This window comes from Camarhynchus parvulus, chromosome 1 (genome assembly GCF_901933205.1).
Source record: "Camarhynchus parvulus chromosome 1, STF_HiC, whole genome shotgun sequence".
Lineage (NCBI taxonomy): Eukaryota > Metazoa > Chordata > Aves > Passeriformes > Thraupidae > Camarhynchus > Camarhynchus parvulus.
The window spans coordinates 40,491,502-40,509,016 of NC_044571.1; the positions used below are offsets into that span (position 1 = coordinate 40,491,502).

The 17,515-nt window shown below is 40.2% G+C and overlaps 1 protein-coding gene across 5 annotated transcripts in view; it reads right to left on the reverse strand.

Moving 5' to 3' along the window:
• Positions 1 to 17,515, reverse strand: part of MBNL2 (muscleblind like splicing regulator 2) — a 106,557-nt gene that overhangs the window by 13,293 nt on the left and 75,749 nt on the right. For 2 of the 5 annotated variants that reach the window (XM_030962692.1, XM_030962701.1), the window contains exons 5-7: positions 16,379 to 16,642; positions 10,716 to 10,769; positions 9,873 to 10,026 (exon numbers count right to left, since the gene is read on the reverse strand). In XM_030962692.1, the coding sequence (XP_030818552.1) occupies positions 9,873 to 10,026; positions 10,716 to 10,769; positions 16,379 to 16,642 (472 nt within the window). Of the gene's footprint in view, positions 1 to 5,135; positions 5,231 to 9,872; positions 10,027 to 10,715; positions 10,770 to 16,378; positions 16,643 to 17,515 lie in introns of all 5 variants that reach the window. The other 3 variants (XM_030962709.1, XM_030962727.1, XM_030962718.1) reach the window with 3 other exon arrangements.

Here is a 17,515-nt window from a genome sequence, read left to right on the forward strand (position 1 = left end):
GACACAGAAATGTCTTAACCCGCTGCCACACTCACTGAGGTGACACAACAGTAAGCCAACACAGCCTGGAGACCCCTTCATGTGGTCACCAGCTGCAGGCTTGGGTCATGTGCTCAGCAGGGGTTTAGTACCACTTGGGCTAAGGGCTAATGTCTGCCTGTCATCCCACTGCCAGTTCAGAAGTAGGTGTGCAAATTTGTCTGTAGGTCCTGTGTTGCATCTGCCAAGCTTGTGAAAATGTCTTGGGTAACGCAGACTTCCAAGGTTATCTTGGGACAATCTCCAATGTCACCAGACACATGTTTAGGCAACTGAACCAAGCCCTGTGAGACTTTTGAAGGACAAGCCAGGCTACTCTCCAGATTTCATCTGACTGGGCTGATAAACTTCACAGTCTACAATGGGTACTTAAACTTGCATCTTGCATGTAGGCACCCATACTTAGACACCAACACTTAAGTGTCTTAATTTTGGGCTGAGTTCTAACCTTCTAATCCTTGTAGGACTCACCAAGACATACATACATAAATGGAACAGTACTGAGGCTTTCTAATTTAGAAATTTAAGCCCCACAAGGAGGTGCTTGCCATTATTTAAAACTGAACTTCAGCCCCAAAAGTCAGAATAATATCTCTCTCAAATAATGTCAAGATAAACCATCCTCTGTTAAATTACCTTTGGTGTGCAGGGTGGAGGAAGTCACATTTGTCTGCATTTCCATTAGTAGAAACATCCTTATCTCCAAACAGGCTCTATCTAATCTTTCCCCAAGTTTCTAATCCTGTATTTTCTCATAAAGTAAACAGCAAAACAAGAAGAGAAAAAACCTTCCAAAATCATTTTCCTTAAGATCTATGACTTTTATATCATCCTGAAATTGCAGCACTGTACATCCTTAGCCTAAAAAACAGTCAGTAAATATTGCTTTTCCCCTCTACAACCCCCTGAAAGGAGGTGGTACCAAGGTGGGGATTGGTCTTTTCTCCCAAGTAACAAATGATAGGATGAGAGAAAATCACCTCAAGCTGTACCAGGGGAGGTTTAGATTGGATATTAGGCAACATTTCTTCACGGAAAGGGTTGTCAAGCACTGAAACTGTGCCCAAAGCAGTCACCAACCCTGGAGGTTTTTAAAAGACTGCTGCACTGAGGGGCATGGTTTAGTGGTGAACTTGGCAGTCCTGGGTTAACAGCTGGACTCGATGATCTTACAGGTTTTTTCCAAGCTAAATGATTCTGTGATTCTACCTGTGAGTGAAGCTCAGCAGATAACAGTTTCCTTGCTTGCTTGAGTATTGCTAGTCCACTAGCTGAAGGAGTAACAAAAGCTTTGTTAAAGATCTCTGAAGTACATATTCACACACAAAGACTGTATTAATATTTTAAGCAGAACATCCTCTATATCTCTGTCCACATGCATGCACTAGAGGGAGCTAGGACCACACCCTCTGTATTCACATCCTAACGCTGCTTCTCACCATCATTTCACGCAGTTTCAAGCTTTGCTCCAAGAAAATGCTGTCAGCATGCCCAAACAACTGAACTGAAAGTTCACCAAGTGTCTGCTGCTGGGGTTAAGCAGCTGAGGATTCAAGCCCCATCCTGACAGGAATGGCTGGAGCAATTGTGAAGAACAGAAGAAGGAAAAGGGGAAGGGCCTTTTATCTCTGACCAGTCATTCTCCTGGACATGTGCCTTTCCAGCTACCTTTCACTGGAAAGCTGAAATCTCCTCCCCTCCATTCCCTCTCACCACAGCCTGGCAGCTACATTAAGTGGGGCATTTTGCAGCATCCTGTTTGCATTGCATTACACCAAAGCAATTCTCTTCCCCTCTGCAGTACACTGCAAGAAAATTATTTTTAAAACCTAGCCTTTGTAATTCAGAAAAAGCAAGGGATGCCAAATTTTCCATATGTTCTTAACTGGTGCCATCCTGCACAGATGTACACAGTACATTCAGCCTTTAAGTCTACACAATCTTCTCACATGCCTCGTGCCATACATTGAACACACAATGCCCAGAGCTGCTGGCCAAGCATCACTGACAGTGTGTGCCATTGCAGGTGTACCTTGAGCTCTTACTCATGTTATTTCCTGAAAGAAAGGATATACAGAAGACATGAGACATAGTGACTTTTTTTTCAAAATAGACACTGACAGCACATACTAAATAATTTACTGGACCCAACAGAGCTATTATGTTTTATTAGCCATCAGCTGAGACTCCATAACTTTTGGGATGTTGACTTTTCCCTTCTACTTGTGCTTCAAAAACACTGGGATCATCACACTCAATCCCAGGAAGACCTGCAATCTTTCCCCAGGTCAGAATACTAAACCAAATGATATTAAGATAAATTATTAAGCCCTGATAAAACTTTCTTTTCATGCCCAGAATTGAGGAGAAGCCGTGGGAGCTGAAATGGGACAAGTTGAAGGCTGCAGGTTGTAAAAAAACCTATGGTAGAGACACTGGAAAGAGGAAACTGTACCTCACAGATATGTAAAGCAGTGTGGCACAGACTAGAAAAGGAAATTTTATCTGGTTGGAAATAAAAAAGTCCTTTTCTGAAATACTCAGGAGAGTTTAAACCCATACAAGAGGACACAAAGAATGCTACGACCACGAACAAAGTCATGCTAATTACCAAGTTAATAACCTGCTCCTGCTATGTTTCTTGGGCTAAAGAAATACTGAGAATTAGAGCCAGAGTTACCGTGGGGCTTTCCTGGCATTAAAGCTTTGTCTCCAACCTTAGGATGTTGTAAATAAACAGAAAACTTGGAGTTTTGTCTCTTATAAAGGAGAATGAAATACTACTGCTTTCCCTACTTTGAAATACATGGGTTTTTTTAACATGAGCTTTTAAAGACTTAAAATGACTAAAACAAAGGCAGGAGAGAGAAAAAAAGAAGACTGTGATGGCCCATGCTACAGAAGCCAACAAGCTCCTGAGGTGGGACTCATCTCCTCCATGTGCAGTGATGCAGAGCTTTGATAGCACACATACATTCATTCTACAGGCAAGACACACAGGCAAGAGCCTCCAGGGCAATTTTCCCTGTCCTAACAGAGGCTTTCAAAAAAGCAGGTGATCTAGATGCCAAACTTATATATGGCTGTTAAACAAGTTAAACAAGTGAAAACCCATCCTCCTGTTAAATCATCCATTAATTTCAGCATGGACTTGTATGTATACACACACACAGATATATATGCAACTAGATAAATACACTTTATACAATTCCTATTAAATTTAAAATGCTATAATCTTCCAATGCAAACAAAATCTGCACTGGGAAAGAAGGGGGTCTGCCTGCCATCCTGATAGATGAGTAAGAGCATTAAGGCACATCTTTGTCTTCTCAGTGGCACTAGTTACTTGCATGAAAGTGTTCCCATTAACTTTAAAAAACCCAGCTGCTTACTGGTCCTTTTGTAGGCATCCATGTATTTATTCTACCTTCAGCCCCAGTCAGCCCCTCTGGCACTCAGGAGTGTAGGTGGTGGAGCTGCCCCAGCTGCATTCCTGTGCTGGAGAGGGTCCCTGGCTCAACCTCTCCCCAAACCATCCCATTTTCTCTTAGCTCTTTAGCATCTTCAAGTCCCTCTGTCACCACTTTGAGATCACAAAACTACTCTGGATACCACCAAACAATTTTCTGCTGTAGACATCGTTCTGGGAAAGACTGTGTAATGCACCGTTTGCCTGCTGCACCTTCATCCTTAACCCCAGCATTTTTCACAAGCTAGCTCTCAGAAAAGTAAGCACAAAACAACAATCCTTTTTTGATGAAAATGCTAGAAGCAAAAACATCACAATGTTGGCAAACGAACCTTAAAAAACCCCAAAGAAAATGGACTGGTTTGTATTTCTTTAAGAAAGTAGGATGTATTTCAGAGGTAGTATATTTTTCCTAAATTATTAAAAATAAACTCTTGCAGCAAGTTCTGTTTTTCCATTAGATACCTCAAGAGTTTTGGGAATGCCAGTAAAAAAAATAAACCTGTTAGTATATAATTATTAAGCAAAACATTTTCACATATTTCTTTCTAAGTCCTTGGCAAGTGGAGGGAAAGGAACCAACAGGACAGCATTTCTACTGGGTCTGCAACAGCTTGTCAGTCTGTCCAGGAGCAACACAAGGAAGGATGATGGGGACATAGCCCTTTGGTTTCTTCTGAGCAAATCTGCTTGTTTGCTTTTCCATCAGACCTCTCAGAACCTGAGGGGAACACATCTCAGGTGGGAGTGCCTGAGCATGGTCCCAGAGCGAGAGAAAGTCCAGAGTGTTCCAATAGCTGTGCAAACTCCTCTCTTGGCACATCAGGGTGGGAACCACCCCAACAGAGGAGTCAAAGCTACACACCCAGGGTTGCAATAGATATGTCTTCCCTGGGAGTTAGGTCCTACAGAAGGAGGGGAGACCCAGCCAAAATGAAAATTGCCATTAATGTAAACTGCAGAAGAAGAGGAGAAAGTATCATCTTTCCTAGCCTACCTCAGACAATAATCCTAGGGGTTCTTTCTATCAACATTCTTCCTTAGGGAAATATAATTCCCAGGTTAAAGATACACTTTCAAATATAAAGCAGGCATAGTCATAAATGTCTTCATTGCTGTTTTGATCACTAGTATTTACACAAAACATTCGAATTTTTTTTCCAGCTGCCTCGTCCTGCTTGTGATTTTTTGACAGCTTCCATGCTTACAAATTAGTCACTTCCACACCTCATGGAGAAGGCTACATTAACACACCTGAATGTTTGAAACCTGCGATGATCTTCCGTTTGAACTTAGGAGTTAATAATAGACTTTTGTAAGTAGTCCAGTGCTATGGTGATTCTAACTCCAGCTGGGTTAATTACACAATAATTAGGTACAAACATCGCAACACAAAACACAGCTACATCATTATTTGCAACAAATGTTAACTCTAAATAAGTGCAACCTGTCCCACAAACACTTGCTATAAACGACTTAAAAATAAAAGTAAAATTTGATGGGGTAAACACAGAAATAAAAAAAAAATTCTCTGTGAGAATTTTTTTTGTTAAAAAAATAAAATAAAAATCTCAGCACTCATTTAGAGTTCAGGATCTTGTGAAAGAAAGCTTTAAAAGGAGCAAACCTGATTTGCTGTGGCTGTTGCGGCGAAGGGAACACTTGTTGCAGGAGTTGTTGCTGCAGAGACAGTGGCGGCCGTAGCGTTGTGCATCATGGGTACTTTCAGGAGGGGAACCATGGAAGCAATGAACAGGAGGGTGCAGCATTATGGTAAGAGAAGTGGTATTTTTGGCATGGTGAATATCAAGAGCGGCAAGCCATCGTCATGGGTTAAACCGGCAGATGGCATGCAATCACAGTGCAAAGCGAGAAAGCGTGGCGGAGAAATAAAAAAAAAGGGAAAATAGCTTATTACAAGTACAATTAAAGGAAGGTTGTCAACACAATCGGCGATTCCCAGAAAAAAAGAGTAAGGACCACTGAAAATGCAAGTGCTGTCTCTACGAAGAAGATTACTTGTGCAAATGAGGGCTTTGCCAAAATAGCCCATTACCTGCGGATTGTTACATGTGTAATTTGTTTTCCCCCAGTACAGCTGTAAAGCATTTCAAAATAAAATCCTACTAAAAAAACCCCAGTGGTTTACACTGGGAAGAAAACTGTTAAATGTTCATCTTAATTTTTAAACACAATTAAAAATGAATTATTTTCATGTATCTTCATTTTGAAGTAAGCTAGATACTTGCTGTATTTCTTTATAATCCAATTTACGCGTTTTTTTCCTACTAGCACTGCATAACTGTTCGACTTTATCAGAGTTAAATTACCATCTGCTTGAGGCAAAAATCAGGAGAGGGATGATAATAATTATCCTGATATATATATATATATACTGCTTTGTTTGATCTAAAAAAGCAAGATCAATTTTGTGAAAGACACTGCTTTTGCTCATTTTAAGAATGAATTTTAATCAGCATCTTCACAGGGGAATTATTAATTTGATGCTTTAAAGACTTGATATTTTAACTGTTTATGTGAGTAGGCCCAAAACCCAGAAATAAAATCGTTGGATAGGGCAATAGAAGAAAGATTACTTTTTTGTCTCGGAGGTTGTGGCATTGGACTTCCACTTTGCATGCCCAAAATGTTAATTTCAGGTTGCAAATATATTTAAAGGAGTGAGATTCAGATCACAAGTTTCAACAGAACCTCTGTGCATCAAAGTAGGCATTTCTGGGAAACGCTGATAAAACTTTCTAACACACAGCAAAGGAGAAATAGGCACACCACTATGAAACTTTAAAACACTGATGAAATTTGCCAGCTTTTTCCAGTATTTTATGATTTTATAGTACTAGACAATATAAAATATAAAGAGAAATAAAACTTTGAAAACTGAAAAGCAGACTGGAATTCATGGTATTATGCTTTTGCAGTGTAGTTGTTATAGCAGGTGATATGTCTAAACTGCAGCTTTCATCTACAAATCTAAACACTCTGCAAAGTCAACCAGAAGGACAAGCAAACCTTTAATTCTAGTCAGTGGCTAAATCTCACCTAGAATTTTTGAAACAAGTGAATATACATCATATACGGTATAAAAAAAGAGATCAATAAAGAAATTTGGAACCTACCAATACTGGTAGCGGGTGTCATGCACAAAACTGACCCTGCGTGTCATGCAATGATAGGTGAAAAAAGTGGATAAAGGGAAGAAACAGGTTAGCTGTTTAGAGTTAACATTCAAAGTGAGATTCAAGCATAACCACAGAGAAGTAAGTTAGTTAAATGAAACTGTAAGGTCATTCACAGTTTTGCTTAAACACAAAGAGGTGATTGTGTTCTTACTAAACTCCTGCATATACTGTGTGGGTTTTGGCAAGTTTCTGTACATATTCAAGATACTTCATAAACTTTTTTACTTATTGATGTTATCCTTTCACTTAGTGCTTTTGCAGCAACAGAATTTTGTTTATAAAAACATCCGTGGTTAAAGACCACAGTATTTGGGACTTTTAGAACTCATTGCATAATTCAGACAGCTCAATGTTGTGCAATCAACATTCGCCAATTTTTTGACATGCGGCAGGAAAAGAAAGTGGAATTAAGACAATATTCTACTGCAGGGGTTTTGCCAAATTTGTGTTTGATGTTAGCCTACCCATTCTTAACACAAAGAAAACAGTACTTTGACAAGTCCCAAGCTAAACGCCTCAAAGCATGGAACATTCCAGCAGAAGGCTCCCGGAGCACCTTAGAGATGCTGTGGGATGACTGCTCACCTGCCATGCGGTGCTTAGTCCACCATTAGCCTTTCTGGAAAGGCCAAATGAAAGAAAGAGATCAGCTTGTTTCCAGCACAGTGCATACAGTAAGCTGGTGAAGGCAAGCAGGTAAGGAGACTAGTGCAAGGTAGTGCATATTTGACACAGAGTTGAATATGCTTCCTGTATTCCTGCTGAATTACTACTGCAGCCCCGTATGGACTTGTGTGACTATGAATGACCTTACCCAAGAACAGTCCCCAGAGAATACACAAAGTTCCTCCTCTGGAGGCTATAGAAACACTAACAAACAGCAATGGGAAGAGAGAAAAGATCTGCTGTTTTTAAGATTGTTCACTGAACAATAAGGAGAAGGTGACAAAGCAATCAAACTGATGTAAAACAAACAAAGTGCAGAACTTCGGAGGTAAGCCATGCTAAGTCAAGCCCCACAATTTTTATTAGGGGAGCCAGTGGTTAATAAAGCGGAGAAGTCATATAAAACAATTAAGTTTTATATATATTCCAGCAGTAAAACTTGTCTTAAAACTTAACACACACGCACACACACACACACAAGGAACACATTTGAAAATTATACCAGTTTAGAAAATATCACATAATCATTTAAAATCCAACAGATAATGTCATGCATTGCTCCTCAGACGTGGGTTGCATGACAGTCCTTACACCCACCAAATCCAACCTTCCCAGGAAATGTGGGAATATCAGATGATCATCTTTAACGGAAAGCTCATGACACCCATTCTTGCAGAGGGTGTTCCCTTTCCTGAACTCCTCTCATACCCCACTCCTCTCTTTAATATCCTTCCTTGGAGCTGACGGTGTCTGAGAAGAGTAGGAGGGTCACCACTTTAAGAAAAGTTTTCTACTCTGGGGCTTGGGCTCCATCTGGTATTTTATACCTCTGTTTCTTCATTCTTTTCATGCACTTTGCTGAGACTTGACAACCACCTGGACCTTAAGGTTTGATTCCAAGATCTACCCTTCCTACCACCAGAAATTGGTCAGCTAAAACTAGAATTACAACAATTAGCTGGAAAGAGGGATGGACAATAAAAAAGTACAAAAAATGAGCTACTTAAGGAAGCATGAACATTCCAAAAGTCTGGAAAATATCCAAATGCTTTCTCACTGAAAAAGGTTTAAACTACTGTATTTTCCATAGTTAATTTGAAGTCCTTGTCAATTGCAAATAAGAGCAATAAGCCCTGAAGGGGAGTGCTTAGGAAGGAAAAGTACCTATTATGCTACAAATTCTCATAGTTTCAACGTAAAAGAAATTTGTGGACATTTCTGTATGTTCTTCAAGCACAGGGCAGTCTTCCATTCATGTCCAAATAGGCGGTCTCACCATTTATTTATTTTTTTTCAAACACTCCCATAAATGTCAGTGTGTTTTCTGCCACACATATTCTGGTGCACCAATGTGCTAAAAATAAGGCTATGCTTTTACTTACTATTACAAATACGGGGGCAGGCTCCCAGGTTGTTACTGAGGCCTTATAGAAAAATTCCATGAAGTCAAAGCCATCTGTGTTTGTTTTTTATCTTTAAAAACATATGGGAATGCTGATAGATTGGGAAATCATCATGTGTTGCCTTTCATTCCTTGTTTAACCGACATTATTTCTATAAACTAAAATAACATTGCTGAAATGTCAAGCACATTTGCAAACACATAGTTTTAAACTATTCTGAAGTTCACACTCAAGAACACCCTGACACTAAAATATGTAATTTGTTAATTATGAATGAAATCACAGAATTCCTTAGGAGGGAAACTCTATTTTGGGAAGTTGGAGTGGGGGTGACTGACACAATTTAGAGGGCTGTGCTGTAACTGCTTACATGAGCAGCCAGCACATCCCTTCTCTTGCCCTGCTACCAGCCAGGATGCGGTCAAGCCATCTCTGAATGCTCTGATTTTCACAGAGCTCCGAGCACTGAAATGTAAATTACATTCACTCATCTTCAGATCATCTCCATCAAGAATTATAACCCCAGCTATGAGCCACAAATGCTAGGAAAAGTTCTGGTGGTGCTCCAAAACCACGAAAATGCATCTGATGCCTGAAAACCCTTAAGTGCAGCTGTGGGGAGTGATGTTTTTTGCCAGTGCTTCCACACAGGTATTGACTGGAAGTTTATGGCTGGTGTTCCCCTTCTCAGGGTGCTCGTGTGGGGCTGGGGAAATCCCCACAGCTGCAAGACAGCAGCTGAGGGCGTAGGAGGATGCTGTGGCATCTCTGAAGCACGATGCTTTTCCCAGCATTTTTGTTAGTGGAAGCAGATACGAGTCAAAATCCAGCCAATTTACAGTAGGCAAAAAGGGGCAAACTCTGGAGAATGATGAGCAAGGCTATGAATGAGCAAAAAAGCAGCTTAACGGCATGTTGAAATTTCTGCTTGAATTCTTGTCCTTTGCAAGAGGAATTAAAATAATGTGCAATCATCTGTGCAGGCGTCACCTCAAGTGGGGAAGGGAGCATAACAAAACCTTCTGTTAAGTGCAACTGCCTGACACAGAGGCTACCTCAGGGACACTAAACTGGTTCAATGTGGATACAACATACCTGTCGGGATAAACGCTGCATGTTGCTGCAACTGAGCATTGGCAAGAGCCTGTTGATAGTGCAAGACACTGGGATTGAAAACGGCACTGGCACCATTGCTTTTTTCAAGTGCTTGTCTCTTTGGTAAAGGGTGAAGAACACCAGGAGGAAAGGCCTGTAAATAAGAAAGTTAGTTAAAATGGCTCCATTTTTAAGACCTTGTCCGTAACATATACATAAATACAAAAACTTAGTATTTTTTAAAGCGGCTAAGGATGCCTCGCCATGCATATTAACTCAAAGCACAGCAATGTAAAATGAGTGAAATTTTGTTATTGGTAGCAAAAGCATGGTACTATTCACCTAGAACTGCAGCAGCACAACTACTGAAAAGAAACGTTTGCTTTAAAGCAACGAAAATGGCATTGCCTTTAAGTAGGTTTTCAAATATTACAGGGAGAAAAAACCACTTGTGTTTCATTGCCAAGTATTTTCTTTTATTTTTAAATTTAAACATCGTTTCCTATTATTATACAGATTAATGGATTACGTTACGCATTTTCAATTACAAAAGCAGTTTTATCTCAATTCGACTTTTCATGAGAGATTTAAAAAAGATGAAACTGTGTTAGGAACCAAACTAAATCGTCTGCGGTCTATTACGTATGAGAATGAGATGGATAAATAGAGCTTCCGGTAAATTAATGAGTATGTGAAATCATTTCCGGTTGATGTTTGAAAAGTAAAGCGATACAAATTTCATTAGTTGCTTCTCTGAAGGAAAAAAACCAAATAAAATTATAATAAACCAAAATAAAATTTAAAAAAGCTACATGCAAAGCAAAAGGTGAAAGGTCAAAGTACCAGGTCTACAGTTGCTTCGAGAGGTCGCTTCATTGCTTTGGCAGTCGACTGAGTCTTTTAATAACAGGCAGCGAGCACATGATGGCAGTGGGCCAATGGGAGTCAAGCGAATTAACATACAGGTAAACAGCAAGCAGAGGTGCGTCATGGGAACGGCATTGCATTTGTGGATAGGTGAGAAGGAAAAAAATATTCTGAATGCAATATACAACATACAAAACACTAGGCATGCACAACAACAAAAATGTCTTCTAAAGAAATGAATATTACATTTTGAATTAGTACCGAAGCAAAAATGCATCTACTATACCTTAGTTAAAAGCATATAAGAGAGTAAAATATAGATGTTTGAAATTCAGGAAAGTTGAGTAAAACAGCAGCTTGCAGACACTATTAAGCATCATATAAACACTTCACAGAGATGCAGAAAGTTTTAAGGATACACCTATTGGAATTCCTGATAAGTCAGTTCGGTCACATTTGGAAGTGGAAAAATTGATTTTGGAGGTTACATTTTCAAATACAAAATACTAGTGAAAGTTGCAATGCATTACAAATGCTATTAATATCAGTGCTTACAAGGTGTTTATCTTTTAATTTAGAGAAGCGAACCATTCAATGGTCAAAATAAGAGAGGTTCTCATTCACCAATACAAAACACAGTACAGAGGACATCCTGTTACACTAACTTATCATTAATTCCTTTTCTTTTCTCCTACAGCTGGGTCATTTTTGTAGATTTTTTTATCTTGTAACTTACCACATTACATTGAGAGGGAAAAATGTCTTTCAGAATTGAAAACATACTTTCTAAATTTTGCTATAACCTTCAGTACTAGCTTCAGGAGCAGGGATTAAAATTGGGCTCCCAGTTCATAAGCTAACATTAACATACGAGTTATGATACTAGTCCAGCATCATTAATTTTTCAAAAGAAAGTATTTAGGCATAGTACATAGGCATACACATTTATGTATTCTTTCATAGTAAATTCAAAATTATGGCTGGTATGACAGCATTCTGTAAAAAAATTTCTCATATAAAATACTACTTTCAAGTTTTATAGGGTAAATAATTCTTACAAACCTTTAGAAAGGAAAGAGAAATTTCCTTAGAAATTGAATTTTTTAAAATTTTTTTTCTTAAGCACAGGCTGATATTTAGCTCTTTTTAGAATATGCAGATTACATCTACCTTGAAATCAGTATGTGGAAATAGGGAACAAAAACTAAGGTGCAGGAAGAGGACAAGGCACAAAATGCCTGAGAACACCTTGTGGTCATAAATTTATCAGGTGCCAACAGGGTATTCTGCAGGACAGTCCTCAAAATTTTACTCATTCCTTGTACCTCTCTCTAGCATGAGTCTTGTCAATGCCCTCCACATCTATTCTTTAGCACTTTTCTGGATTACATACCCTGATCTACAGGATCTGCTCATCTCTCTGGGCCCAACACCCAGGCAAAACAAGAAACACCTAGTCTGAAGTGGGGATCTGGACAGACTTCTGTGTCAGCAGGACACTGAGCAGGTACCACTGCAGAGGACATCACTGCACAGCCTCAGAGCTACTCTGTCTCCACCACAGAGGGAAACCCACACAGAGGTGATGCAATACAACTGAATTCAGCACTATGCGATGATGAAGTGCACAAGTTCAAATCAACAACACCAAGAGTAAAGTGTTTCGGTTAATTACCGTTCTTACTCAAATACAGATCTTATCTAATCTCACTTGTTAACTTATTATCTCTGTTTATTATTGCCTTTCTCCAATTTTTCTCCACGCTCTTCTTAATATCACCTCCCTACTTTGAAGCTTTCTTCTGGCTTTCCCCTCATATTCCCCAGCAAGTTCATTCCTAGTCTTCCCAACCCAAAGGCTTGATCTGTTCTGAACATACTCATCAACCTTGCTTCCATGTAGTCTCCCATTCTTTTCAAGCTTTCAAACTGCTCATTTTGCTCTCCTACATTAATATTTTCTTTTATTTCATCCTGATAGTAACACCTCCTTTGCCTCTTTTTGTTCCATCAGATTATCTCCTTCTCAACATTTGATCTACATAACTAACAACCAATAAACAGCTACAGGATAGAGAGGAAGAAGATACAAAAAGGAAATAAAGATAATATTAAAAATGATCAAACATCCAAGGCATAGTATTTTCCTGCCATACAGCACATTGGTATGCTATAATGTCTCCTGGAATACCAACAAGATCCACACAGCAGTGGCCTCCATGAATGTGCAAGGAGCTCCTGACTAAACTCAAATGAAAGAAGGAAAGCCCACAAGAGGTGGGAGCAGGGACAGATGGCTCAGGAGGAACAGGGACACAGCCTGAACATGCAGGGATATGTTAGGAGAGTCAAAGATCACCTGGAGTTGAATCTGGCAAGAGATGTGAAAGACAACCAGAAGGGCTTCTGAGCAACAAAAGGAAGACTAGAGAAAATGTGTTTCCACTACTCAGTGAGGCAGGCAACCTGGTGACAGGACATGGAGAAGGCTGAGGTCTGGAAAATCCTTTCCATCTCAGTCTTTATTGGCATGACTGGCTTTCAGGCCAGTGGGAGACCAGTGAGAAAGTCTGATGTGAAAAAGATTTTCCCTTGCGGGAGGATGATCACGTTAGGGAACATTTAAACAAGCTGTATATACACAAAGCCATAGGAACTAACAGACTGCACCCTGGGTGCTGAGGGAGGTGGCCAATGCCACTGCAAGGTTACTCTTACTTATCTTTGAAAGGTCCCTGTGACTGAGGGAAATTCCCAAAGACTGCAAGAAAGTAAATGACACTCTTATCTTCAAAAAGGGCAGGAAGGGAGGTCTGAGGACTGGCAGATTGGTCAGCCTCACCTCAGTCCCCAGGAAAGCAATTGAGCAAATCCTCCTGAAAACCATCTGCAAGCACATGAAAGCCAAGACAATGATGGGAAGTAGTCACCACAGATTTATGACAGGGAAATTGTGCTTAACCAGCCTGACATCCTTCTATGATGAGACTGGCAGGGTGGTGAAGGGAGAGCAAAGGATGTAGTTTCTCTTGATTGCAGAAAGGATTTCAACACCATTTCATCCTCACAGACAGATTTATTTATCATGGGCTAAATGGGAAACAGGGAGGTGGACTGACAATTGTCTCACATGCCAGGCTCAAAGGGATGTGACCAGCAACACAGTGCCCAGCTGGAGGCCAGTCACCAGTCACGGTGTGAAACGTGGAGAAGTGCTTGATACACAAGATAGACTTGCTGCTGCTCAGAGGGCCTAGGAAGTCTGGAGAAATGGGCATGGAGGAACTTCACAAAGTCCAACAAAGACAAATATCAAGACCTGTACGTGGGGAGGAACATCACAAGGCACCAGTACATGCTGAGGGCCACACAGGCTTGGCAGAAAAGACCCTTAAAATCCTGGTGGACACCAAGCCAGCAATGTGTCCTCAAAAGCAAAGGCAGCTAATGGAATGCTGGGCTACATTGGGAAGAGTATCACCAATAGGCAGAGGGAGGTGATTCTTCCCCTCTACTCAGCCCTGGTGAGGCCACATATGGAGCCCTCTGCCCAGGTTTGGGCATCCCAGTACAAGAAAGATACAGGTGTACTAGGAAACATTACCATAAAGGACCACAAAGATGATCAAGGGACTGGATACAGCCTGGAGAAGATACAGGGGAATCTCATCAGTGTATACAAATACCTGATTTCAGGGTAAAGATGGAGCCAGTGGTGCTCAGGGACAGGAGAAGAGGCAACAGAAACAAATTTAAATAAAAGAAATTCCATTTAAATGTAAGATTAAAAAAACCCCAAACATTTCTTTTTACTGGAAGCATGAAACAGGCTTTCAAGTTATGGAGTTTCCATCCTTAGAGACATCAATAAACCAAACAGGCACATCCTGGGCAATCTCCTCTAGCTCCTCTGCTTAAGCAGGGGAAACAGGCTACAATATTTTGTACATATTTCTCTGCAAAATGTTACCCTGAATTACAGGTCCCTGTTGCCTTCTCCTGTGATATTAGACTGATAACATTTCAATTCTGTGTTTCCAAAGATGCTTCATCTTGCTTTGAGGCTAATGCAACTCTAATTAAGCCTTATTTAAAACCCCAGGATATATATCTGCAACCATTACTGAAGCGCAAAAAAAATTAATCCCCTCATCTCTCTCCTTTCTTATTTAGTATAGTGCCTAGAAATATTACATTCTCTAAACGAACAATAAATATTGCACAACAGAAGCTAATCAGAATAAAAACCCAATCTTCTCTGCTTTAATTTCCAGATGGTATTCAATTTCTGCAAGCACAGGAAACTTTAACTAAAAATCATCCAATTTGAAACAAAGGCTGTGATGCTATTAGAGAAAGAATATTGAAACTTAAGAAATATTCTTCTGCATGATGGTTTACTTTCTTGCATAACTTACCCTTTGTCCCTCAAAAAAGTCTGGTCTTTTCTAATTTGTTAAATACAAGAGCCTGGGGTAGTTATGTACTGTACTGTATTGTGTTTCTTGTAGGCCTTTAAACCAGAAAAAAACTGTATTGTCTATAACTATTGTATGCACTGCCCACAAGTCCACAAACCACATCTGCTTAATTATTCGTCCACTGCCAGCAATGAGGACAATGATTCTTTGATTTGCTGCCAGCAGTTTTGTCTCTCAAGTCAGATCCTGGATGTTCAATTTATTTAACTTTATTAATACCACTGCAAATTCATCAACTTTACTGGTAGCAACTGTAAGAGGAATCCATCCTGGTGAAGGGGTGGGCTGTCTTGTCTGAAGAGTTTTAAGTAAGAGGTTAAAATATCTGAAAATAAATCAGATTTATGATCACTCACTCTCTTTTCTTCTGACTGTAGCCACACTGTTTCTTTCCTAATGATTCCCATTACAGTTTACTACTTTAAAACTTCATGATTCAAGTAACTGGCCCATAACAGCAGGAGAGGCAAGAAGTCTCTAGGCATGAAATGTGTCTAACCAAAGTTCAAAAATATACGGGCAACACTTTATAGTCATTGGGGATAGCTGTAGATCTATATAGGGCAGTTCTTTCTCATCCTCAGGCAGGCACTAATGGTACATCAGATGAGTGTCCTGGTTTTTCTACATTGGCAGTACAGTGAGACCAAGGTGGCTGGCTGGTTATCTTGTTTCTAAGGCAGACTGTGCTGATCTCAATACAAGTTTCTGTTCTACTACTGATCTCTGAAAGCAAACACTCCCTCCTTGCTTTTCTTCCAAATTTCCACATGTATATCTGCCATCAAAGAGCTAAAACAGCATATGTGTCCCTGTTTTCCTGGGAACACTGAAGCTTATCAGTTTTGTTTCTGTTTGGAAATATGAGGGGCAAATTTACATATAATTAAGGCAGAGAACAGAAGTGGTATAGAGCGTCATTTGCTTCACTGTCTTGAATAGAAATACAGCATTAAAACAAGGGCATAAAGAAAAGAAAGTGCTTCCTCCCATCAAGCAATAGTAATAATTTTATAAATTCTTATCTTTCACCAAAATAAAAAAAAAGAAAAATTAAAAAAAAGGGGGGCAAAAGAGAAAAGAAAGTATAAGCAAACAGCATTAAATTGCAGCAAAATAGGCATCAAAAAAAGGGCAGCCATACATGCCAGCACTTACCATCACAGTCGCAGCTGCCGCAGCTGCCTGGGCTGCCACTGCAGCCTGGTTGGCTTGGTGTTGCGCCGCTTTGATTTTGGCCTGCAAATGTGCAGGAGGGTGAAAATACTTGCATTTCTCCCTCATGCAACGACCTTTTATGTAATCCATACACACGGTTACGGTGTTGTCATTTGTGTCAATCATTGTGCTGTCTGCCGGATGCGCAAAGCGGCAATCAGTCTCTCCACGCGCACAGTTCCCCCGCTGGAACTCCCTGCACACCTACGCGCAAAACAACACACGTTGCAGGGCACAGCTCGCTGCAGCCTGGAAGGGCAGGGAGGCTCCCATGCCCCCAAAAAACAGGCCTGCCCCCTCCCTCTGCTAGTTCAAGTTTTACAGCAACTTCAGTTTAATTAACCCTGCATCTTTTGGTGGGTGAGGGGAGTGCACCTATTTTATCTTTATGTTGTTGGCTCCTTAGGTAGCTCTCTGGTACTGTGGTTAAATAACAGAAGCATTCCCAAATGCCTTTCCATTTTCCTGTTTAAAAAGCAGCTGGGAAGGAGACTTACTTACGTAACTGCTCCTGCAAAACTAGCTGGGAATCACAAAATATTTTGTCTCTTTCTGACTACACTTTGTATTCTTGCAGGTGGGCTGGTAGGGAAGGAGTTCCTCTTGCTGAAACCCAGGGAAAATACACATCAGATGCACTGCATTTTTTATGGAGTCTACAAACAAAATTCAGAGCCTACTTAAAAATAATTTTCAAAAATGGGCAGAATGAACACATTGATTTTCCTAAGAAGAAATGTACTCAAGACACTGGTGCTTAGGCTTTTGGGAAAGGACATTCATTTCTGCAAGAGCCATTTGGCCTCCTTGTGTACTCGGATCACAGATTCCACTGAGCCCAGCTACACAGTGATCCAGCAACTGCTGGGAGGCTCTGCACATAGCTGGGGGATTGTCCCTTCAGACTGCTGCAGGGTTGGTAATATTCCACATCTCCATTGACAGCTCCAGGCTGAAGGGCTACACCATTCCCCTAATACCAATCCATAAAGCTACAAAATTCCCTTATTATCAGTGCAGAAAAACCAAGAAAATTATTACTGAAATAAAAAATGCGCTTGTTAGATATTTCATCAA